The sequence below is a fragment of the Seriola dumerili genome, unplaced genomic scaffold (assembly GCF_002260705.1).
Source record: "Seriola dumerili isolate Sdu_G_001 unplaced genomic scaffold, Sdu_1.0 BDQW01000044.1, whole genome shotgun sequence".
In the NCBI taxonomy this organism is placed as follows: domain Eukaryota; kingdom Metazoa; phylum Chordata; class Actinopteri; order Carangiformes; family Carangidae; genus Seriola; species Seriola dumerili.
The window spans coordinates 72,502-82,392 of NW_019174299.1; the positions used below are offsets into that span (position 1 = coordinate 72,502).

A 9,891-nucleotide genomic window follows, 5' to 3' on the forward strand; every position below is an offset into this window, starting at 1 on the left:
ATCTTGGCATCCCCCTGAACATTCAGGACACACAGACTCCTCCCCCGACCTCCTCGGATCCCCCTCACCCCCTTCCCCTCCACCCCCTGCACACACACCCATTTGATTGTGATTGACAGCGTCTTTGTTCCATTGTGTGGAGCTGTCGCCTCTGATGAAGACACATACACAGAGCTGAGGCGCTGCGCTCATTGTACATTGCGAAGAAACTACAGGTCTGCAACCAGTTGCACTGTCCTCTGATGATGAGCTCTCTGCATTGACCAGGTGACTGTAACTAGCCTGGACACGGCAGGGCATGGCAGGATGGGATGGGACAGGGTGTGCACACCGGGTAAACTCTGGTTAGGCTATCCAGGCCAGACCTCAGGCCTCTCCTAGTGTGGACCAGGGGGTCCCGGCCCGATGGGCTAAGGGGGCCAGCTGGAGAGGGAGGCTCAGGGCTGCGCAATGTGTCTGAGGAGGCCGTCATTAGGGTTCACCCCTCCTCAGGGATGGGAACCAGGTCACATTCTCTCACACGGCACAAAGCAGGGTGTGTGTGTGTGAGAGGGGTGGGGGTTCAAGGGAGGGGTTTTGATGGGGAGCAGGCCATGACCTCTTTATATCCATCAACAGATCACTAACTTGGCCCACAGACATGCTCATACAACACATTCACACACACACACGCATGCATGCAAACACATGCTAATGTGTGCGTATGTGCACAGACGTGCACTCACAACAATGCTTATTTAAAAAGAAGGACGTGTTCTGCAGGAGGCCTTATGTGTGTCTTTACCTGAATATGGTCCCAGCAGCAGGTCTGATCGCTGGGATACTGTTGTTACATGAAAACCTTTATACAACTAAGGAATAGAAATATAGAATAGAAAATATAAATTAGCCTTTCATAATTATCTGTATGAATTCATGTCGAATATTGAACTATTGAAACACATACTGCTCCAAATCCACGATTTTAACAAATATCCCTAGAAAAACATGATTGCAACATTGCATAATCACAATATAAAAATTTGAATTAATCAATTCTATTGCACTTGTCTATCGGAAGCTACCGAGGACAAATTCCTTTACACTATTGCTCCAACCCTCTTGTTGCTGGTCCTGTGAAATCCACAGGTTGGTTACCAGGGGGGCAAAAAAACAGTAAAACACCGCCCCCTCTTGTTGGCCAAGGAGTCGTGCAGACAGACAGAAGAACCCTCCGGAGCTTTCAGTATCACTAAACATTATTGATCAAAATGTTCACTTTTTGTTATTGATATCATCACAAAACAAAAATAAATACCTTTGAGGGTAAATCAGAATTCTGTTTATTACTAAATCAAGTTGCTGGATTAAAAATATCTGACCCACCCCTTCACAAACCTTTAAATCCCAAAAAACATTCAGTTTATCAAAAGAAGATTAAAAATATGATTCAACAGCAGTTATGACCATGAGAACACTATGTTAATGCAAACATGAAATAAAGAGCACAACACAATAAAAGCAGATATATTCTTTCTGACTCTGTCTTAAATGTTATAACTCTGGTGAGCCTGAGTGTACAGTTATCTAGGCTACAAGTTATAGCATTATTATTTCTCTATAATGGTATTCTTCCTCTCTGTAACTGAGTTCATTTTTTTGTGCTTTGTTGTCTGTCCATGGGACTTGTATCTCATGTTCTGTGTGTGTGTGTTCTCTTTCAAACAAAATAGACATCTGGCCACTTACACTATATCTGCTCAGATCCTCCCATATAGCAATGACTCAGGCGTGGCCTCCTCTTTATAATATGTATGTACAATAATCCGATGTGTGTGTGTGTGTTGTTGTTTTGTGTATGCATGTTTCTGTGAGAGCACATGAGGTCATTCTGCATACAACATCTCTGTGACAAACTTGTGCAATTGTGCATGTTTTCTGGCAAAGCTTATCATGGTGGTGTCTTTGAACTGAAAGGCACCTCCCCTCTCCAGGTTACTGGTTCTAGTCTACCTGCTTAGCCCAAAACCTCAGGAAAAAACACCGGGGAACTGATTGGGGTCAACAAACTGGGAGGGTGAGGGTAAAGGGCAGGATTGGACACCCTCTTCAGTTAGGTGAGATTGTGCGTCTACGCAGGCAGCTGCACGTCAGGCACTTGAGGATGCTCATGGTTATGTGCATGAGAGGGCCGAAATTGAAGAGTAGGTTGTAGAAGGTGTTGACAGACAGGCCGCCAGTCTCATCTGCATACTTTAAGGCCACAATGGGTGTGTAGAGGCTGTTGGTCAGATTTCGAAAGCGAGGGCTGCTTGACTCAATAACCTTTTTAGTGCACTGGAGAGACGAGAAACAAAAGAGGTTTAGACTGGATTCCATTACTCTGTAGGCTGTTTGAATGTTTGTACCAGTTAGTGACCAGAGAAACACAACACTGATTCTTGAATGCTGAGATAAATTCAGCAAAATGTGAGATAGAAAAGTGTTCCCTTACTTTGGCTATGTCCTCCGGTGTCTGGCCCATGGCTTCAAAAATATCTATGGATGACGGCAGGTAAACATCTTTAAAATAACGAACTGTGTCTGCATCTACTCCCGGATACTCCATCTTAGCCACATCCTCCATCATCTTGGTCTCAAACTCGGTGTGCACTGGGCCAGGCTCAATCATGGACAACCTGAGGGGAGTCAGATACGGAAAAGCCTGAGAGGGAGCACCTACAATACAGAGTGAAGACAGATGTGGAGGAAGAACAGAGGAAAGAGGGTAATCTACCGGATATTGAACTTCATCAGTTGTACGGCCATACTCTCACAGAACCCTTCCATGGCAAACTTAGAGGCAGTGTAAACATCATTGAACACCACTCCTGATCCGAGGGGGAAAAAAACGGGGAGATAAGGGACAACATCACTGCACTGCATTATCACATTTCACAGTGGTGAATTATCAGCAGACATCAGTGACACATCATTTACATATAAAGACCTATTGGCACTTGAATCAACCAAAGGAAAAGATAACACAAGACAATAAGTGCCAGACAGAATATTACATTAAAGTCAGTGTAGCTCAGTTGCATGGGATTGACAACTTATCAGACACTCTTAACTCCACCCACCTGGCACTGCAAACAAGTTAAAACAAACACTAAAAATTCTTTGCAACTGATTCCTATTTGCTGCTTGCCATGGCCTTTACTGGAAATGTAAGCCAAAGATCGGCCTGCAATAAACACTTTAAAATAAATACCTTTAAATACACATTTTTCATATGTCAAACATTCTGAAAAACCTTTAACTTAAAACTGCTTGCAAACATTGCCCGCACTTCTTCTGGGAAACAAAAGCACCAAGTTAAAGATGCTACTCTTGGTTGAATTGTTTTGAATTGTACAGCACTGTAAACTCAAATTTCTGACGTCATTATTTTCATTTCATGCTGAAGAATGGAACACACTGTATAATTTACAGCCCAGTATGAGTGATTTCCAAGGTTTCAGGCTCTGCACTGCTCTGTCCAACAAAAAGTTCAGGTCACCACAGATGATTTGCAAATTTTTCCTCTTAGTGTGCAGAAATTCAGAATAAAAAATTATCTTGCTTTTCAACTGAGCCTTAGACCAACTAATATATCAAGTATTTTTATGACTGCTGCCGGACAAATTGTAATGTGATGTTAGAGCAGCTGAGTGCAGTGCTCTTGTCTGCGACTGCATGGTCAGCCTTTAAACGTGTCTTTTCGCAAACGGTTGGACTTGTAAGTATCTGTTCCGGTGATCTTGGATCAAAACGCTTTTTCCAATGTGTTGTTAATTACACACAGATCATACCCTGAAGACCCATGACGCTGCTCATGACAACGATGTGTCCTGAACGCCTCTTTTTCATGTCTGGCATCACTTCTTTGATCATGCGAACCACACCAAAGAAGTTGGTCTCGAACACTCTCTTCATCTCCTCAATGCTGATGCTTTCCACAGGTCCAAGCAAGCCCACACCTGCATTGTTGACTGACAGGAAACAGACACACACACACACACACACACACACACACACAAACACATGCAGATGACACACTGCTCGTATCCAACATTGCAATTATCAACCCTTCTAAACAGGATATTGTCAACTTAATGTGAACAGATAATAGAACAGTTTGCGCTGTTCACTTGGCCTTTCTACATGAGGTGAACAGATTGGAGATGGTATTACTTGATATTGCCACCAGGTGTCAGTGCGTGACAACAGCAGAGAGGTGTGATGTAACACCACTGCATGGGTATTGAGTAATTGGGTGAAGGGGGATAAATTTCTTGGATTTAGAGTGAGATGGAGACTGAGTCATAAATAGAACCTTTATTCAGACTAAATGTTTAAACATAAGAACTGAAAGAGTCACCTATACATAAGTTATCGATCTAGCAACCTACAATTTACTGCCCCGCAGCTCAAAATGGCCATAAAATGACTTAAGGGCTTTTATAGAGCGATTGATCGGTACCAAGGACTTAGTTGTTGTTGATCTGCTGAGATTTCTGGGTTTAAAAGGACATCTTCTGCTCTTACATACTGGTTGTCCTTCTTATTTGCCCACTGGATGTTCATGGCTCAGTGTCCTCCCCCCACGTACTCTTCTTAATGTCAAGTGCAAAACCATAGAGGACAATTCTACAGGACAGTGACCATTGTTTCAAGACTGTTTCAGTTATGAATCTTAAAAAAACCTTTGTCCTAAAGTTGTATTATCACAGTAATAACACTGCAGTATGATATCATAAAGTCTGTTAGACTTTTACTGTTTCTTGTTTTTCTCATGAAAAGTATGATATCACTGTTTGTGTTAAATACGGGCTACTATAAAGGGAAGGTTACCATTCCTACATACAGTTAAGAAACTGAGTTACGTCATACAGTACATTACATAATGACTTTAGGTTCAACGTTGAAACTATTTAGCAACTGTAATAAAAGAAACACAACATTTTCATGCACATATGTTTATCCACACGTGGGGGTCAAATGGGAGAGGCAGACAAAGTTTCAGGTGTGTCTGACTCACTCAGGATATCAATATGACGGTCCTTGACATTACTGATGCACTGCTTGACTGACTCGTCGCTGCACACGTCCAGTGGGAGCAACATCAAGGTCTTGCCATATGCATCTCCTGCTGCTTCCACTAGCTTGTCCTTCTTCTTCAGGTCCCGCATGGTGGCAATAACTGATAAGGAGAGACAGAGAAGTGGGAAGTGTTATTAAACTCGTATGATGTGGCTTCAAACTAAAGAGCCTCTATAATACAAGAGAAAATGGTTCTTTAGACTTGTACAGTCACATACCCTGGAATGAGAAGACATATTTAGGAATATGTGGAGCACAGCATTAAGATGACTTTTTATTTGAGGCCATTTTTGTATATTTTACATTTCCTACTGTAGGGAATCATTAAGGAAATCATTAATAACTCTTTTCTGCAGTTCAAAAAAAAAACAAAAAAACCTTTACCCAGTGTTGCGCTGTTGACGTAACACTGTGAAACTTATGATCTGTGAAGTCACCACTAAACCGCTTCCTTAACACACACACTCACATGCAAGCAAGCACACACGCAAACACTCAACAGTTGTGACAGAATCAGTTGTGCGGGTCAGAGTTCCTAGAAAAGACCACGCCTGTCAGTTTACAGGACACAGGATTGATCTCCTCTGAACTTTACACGCTGGGCAACATTAACCTAGACACAGCACAGGAATCTATCACGAGCAGTGACAGCAGCTATCAACAACAGTGTTGACTTGGCTTCCCCGGTTTCTTCCACGTTGTGTGCTCTGCTTACACTTTGCTGACTGACGTTATCTAGCAAAAGAAAAGAGAGACAGTGCTGTTCCACATTGGTAATCAGTAGGAGTAAACAACCTCTTATTCATCTAAATCCACCCGTTGTCCTTGACAGATAAAGGCAAACCCTCACCTGATTCATGTCTGAACAAAGACAGGGCTGGATTAGTGAGAGTAAAAGAGGTAATGCTAAGCTGTTGAGCTTTTGCATTGCTGTGAAATGTTATTCATGTAATATTTCATGATGTATGGTAATGAAACCAGACTTATTTTTTCAGAATCTTGCTTTGTAAGTGGCATGTGACTTATCTTTGCAAGTAGTCGAACACATACTATGCATTAATGACGTCTCGGGCACTCTAATTAAGTCTAATATTATGATTTGAGGACTGGGTGTCCATGAAGCAACACAGAGATTTACGTATTGGTAGAGAAGTGAACAAGAGATCCATTGTTCCTCTGGCTCCTGCAGGAATTACTCTTGGGCAGCTTAAACATTCTTGAATGAACCCACATCGCATTACACACACAGAGGTCTTTTCGGGGGTTTCTCTGAATTCGGAGCATGTTACTGCAACTAATTATTACTTTATGCACAATGCAATATTTAATCTCTGTTGGATTTCCTAAAAACCCTGGGAAAAGAGCGAATCAGCTTCATAGCTCAGAGGTGGCCTTATTGAAAGCAGGTCACACTGCTCAAACCAATGTTGAGGGAGCAGTTAATCGCTTTTGTTTAGCTCATCTATTTCACTGTAGGCCTAACAATCCCATCAGATCCCAGTGGCCCTCAAAGAAAAAGAAAACTTTAACTAACCTTTGCACACTTGCTCCTAACGTTGCAAAAGGACAACACTAATGACTTGACTTGGCTAACTTTTGTTACAGTGTAAGGTGACTGTGGTAAAAGGGTAACACTCACTGACTGTAGGCTTACAGACAATTGTGTAAATTCTGCATGAAGTCGCACCTAACAACAAAATCTTGTCACAGGGGGTCTTGAAAGCAAACTCCTAACAACTGGGGTGGTGGTGGTGTTAGGGTGGGGGGGTGGGGGGGGATTGGTGTAATGCAATTCTCTCCGAGGCTCCTGACATAGAAAGGTTTTGGATCCCCAGTTCCTAGATTGACATTAATGACGGCTGGGAAGCAGGAGAGGAGACGCACCGAGCAACAATGTTAAAGTGGGACACCCTAACTCCACTGTGCACCAATGAAGACTTCAAACAAGGCCCTTGCTTCAGAGTGAACTCTGCTTGTACAGGTCTCAAACTTTGTCCCCCTTTCAACACTCGCTCCAGAGAGGGGACTATAGGCACATTAGACACGGCACTAAACCGGAGCAGGCGGTCTACAATTCACTGCGATAAAAGGGGGCTTTGTGCTGGAGAAGTCACTTGAAAGAGAACTGACAAGACTCCTTTTATGATTCCGCCTGGCAAGCGGCATCCTTGCAGAGCCCTACCCTGGAAACTGCGCTTTCAAATGATAATAGTTGAACCAAAGGAGCGACTGAACCCCAGTCCTTACAAAAGGATATGGATCCGATACCATTAGGGTTAAGTATTTCAATGGGCACTACACGAAATCACTTATTTGCGTTAAGACGGAGCGTTGCGCATGAAACTCAACCGAACTTTGTGCGTAAAGGAGCCTTGGTGCAATAGCAGAGCTTTGCAGGAAAAAGTAAACACGGAATGGTTTTTCAGGCGAACCACACTATTATAGGCTTGCTACTAATAGGTTCGATCAAAGAAACAATGTAGAAGAAAGCGCATTTACCATGGTAACGCTTCTTTTCATCTTTGGCCAGCGTTACGGCGATTCGTAACCCGATGCCGGAGGAGCAGCCGGTGATCAGCACAACTTTCTGCCCGCTGTTCGCCATGATTTGTCCGGGTAGGCGCTGGTGTTTTTCAGCGGTCCTCTGCTCCGGATGGTCGCTGCCGAGGGAGCTACCGATCACCGGACTTTAAAAAACTAAAGCGGATCATGCAGCCACGGCAGCCATGTGAGCGTCTAATTCAGTCACATGTTCAATAAAATCAGCAAGCAAATAAAGACGTGGCATCGCAAACACCCCGTGCAGACAAGTTTGTAAACTTGATTGGTGCCGCCTGCCCTGAAAATGAAGTTAATTCCTTCAAAATGTGTGTGGTCGTGCATGCGCGCACGTGCGTGTTGTAGAGGGGGCAGTGCTTATTTGATTTCTGAGCTGGTGACCCCAACAACAAATAAATATAGGCTGCTATAGAGTATTCACCTAGTGATTTGTCATAGCTAATGCTATTTCTGCTTCTCTCCAATATTACAGTTCCTAATAGGACTTATAGTTTTAGCACACCCGACTTTTATTTTATTTTATTATTATAAAATAATGAATTATATAATCTTTTAGAATTAAATTAAATTGAATTGGTTGATTAATTTAACACAATCTTTTAAATTTGCTCTTATTTTAAATATTTGGGCTGAACATTTGAGCTAATTAAAATCACACCAATACGAAATAAATAAATAAATGAATAATAATAATAATCCTCTTTGCCATTGCCCATACTATGAACCTAAATCTACTGTCATTCTCTAGTTTATTTATTTATAAATCATCCCATGCTGACCTTAATTCTGGTAGGTAATGTTTATAGTAATTTACAGCAATGTGCTGCATTGTACTGACATCTGGTGGTAAGGATAGGCGCAGCACACTTAAGAATCACTCAGGTTTCCTGAATGCATAATACCTCATCAAATGAATAATAGTACTAATTGCATCACTGTAAACACAACATTTACTGAATACAAGACAGAGAAGAATGGTCTGAGTCAAGCTTATCAGCTATGTCTCACTTTGGTTTGTCAGCTGATATGGTGATTAGTGGACCCTGTTCCTGATGGATGTTGTAAGAGGCCAAAGTGCCTGTGATAAGATCTGAAACTAGACTTGTTTCTTTTCCTCTTATGAAAGACCACTGTGCAAGAGTTAGAGTCTGCTGTGTCTGAGCCTCTTGCTAAGTATGATGCAACCCCATGCAAACTAAAAAAGCACAGGAGAGCACAGTAAGTTTAAGTTTACCATTTGCTCTAGTACTAATACTCATAATCCCACAGCAGGGATGACTGGATGTTCCAAAGAGCACTCTGGAGTGAATATTAAGTGAATGATTTGGCCAATGCAGTCTGTAATTTATATCCTTCTTTTATTTTATTTTTTTATTATTTATTTTATATTTTATCCTAACTTAAGCTGTTTTTGCATCCACTTATCAAATGTCAAGCTACCTTCACATGATGGAAACACAACTGCTGGGTGCCCAATTAAGGCTGTGATCATATTTTTTATCCCCTTGTGTTTTGATTTTTTTTAAATGCATAAATTCTCAATGTTTTAAAATATGTTATGTATATAATTTGATCATTATATAGGCTAGTGGAATAATTTGCACATTTGTTCCTGTTTTATAAAATGAATTGAACTGGGATTATTGATGGATGTTTTCTCTACGTGATGCAACTTGATCTTGCAAGTCAATACTTCTGCCCTTTAAAACAAAGTTGTGAACACAAGCGCACAATGATGACATGTTTTAATCCTCCTGCTTGGCTAACCCCTTTAACCCCCATTCCCATTTTAACATGTTAACACAGTGTGAAGCATCAAAGGCAGAGAAAGGAAAAGAAAAGAGAAAAGGTGAAAGCAGAAGATAGCGATTAACACACACATAAATCAATAGAGGGGCCAGTAAGAGAGGACAGGGTTTTCCAGCCAGTTTGTCTCCTCTGAGGGTAAACTAAGTTTACTTATGGACAGGCCTCCATCGTGAAGAGCAGTCTTTTCCATCATAACTTTGAAAGAAGACATATTCCCGTAGGGAAGACATATTTTAACAATGACTGGAGTCCTGGCCTGATCCATCAATGGTCAGCCAGGAACCAGCAGGATGATGGTGTGAGGACAGGTTCAGCCTTGCTGGAAAAAATCATCTTCAAGCATACGATGCATACATAACTCAACACATAATAAAAAATCAATTTCATAGACCTCAATTCACCACCGCTTGTCATAAACTG

The 9,891-nt window shown here is 41.7% G+C and overlaps 1 protein-coding gene across 1 annotated transcript; it reads right to left on the reverse strand.

Annotated features, from left to right (window-relative positions):
- Positions 1-1,260: 1,260 nt before the first annotated feature.
- LOC111217571 (retinol dehydrogenase 8-like) lies at positions 1,261-7,963 on the reverse strand. Its single transcript, XM_022739504.1, has 6 exons — positions 7,603-7,963; positions 5,042-5,203; positions 3,813-3,992; positions 2,756-2,849; positions 2,474-2,657; positions 1,261-2,316 (listed from the first exon to the last, which is right to left on the reverse strand). Exons 1-6 carry the CDS (start codon positions 7,706-7,708, stop codon positions 2,089-2,091), a joined length of 954 nt encoding a protein of 317 aa, XP_022595225.1. The 5' UTR covers positions 7,709-7,963; the 3' UTR covers positions 1,261-2,088.
- Positions 7,964-9,891: the final 1,928 nt, after the last annotated feature.

Bases quoted from the DNA above. Each gene is read 5' to 3' on its own strand.
- LOC111217571 (XM_022739504.1), bottom strand. From the start codon at position 7,708: ATGGCGAACAGCGGGCAGAAAGTTGTGCTGATCACCGGCTGCTCCTCC. The intron at 5,204-7,602 runs GTAAATGCGCTT...TCTCCTTATCAG, and splicing joins TGAAAAGAAGCGTTACCATG to TTATTGCCACCATGCGGGAC. The intron at 3,993-5,041 runs GTGAGTCAGACA...GTTTCCTGTCAG, and splicing joins CCGTCATATTGATATCCTGA to TCAACAATGCAGGTGTGGGC.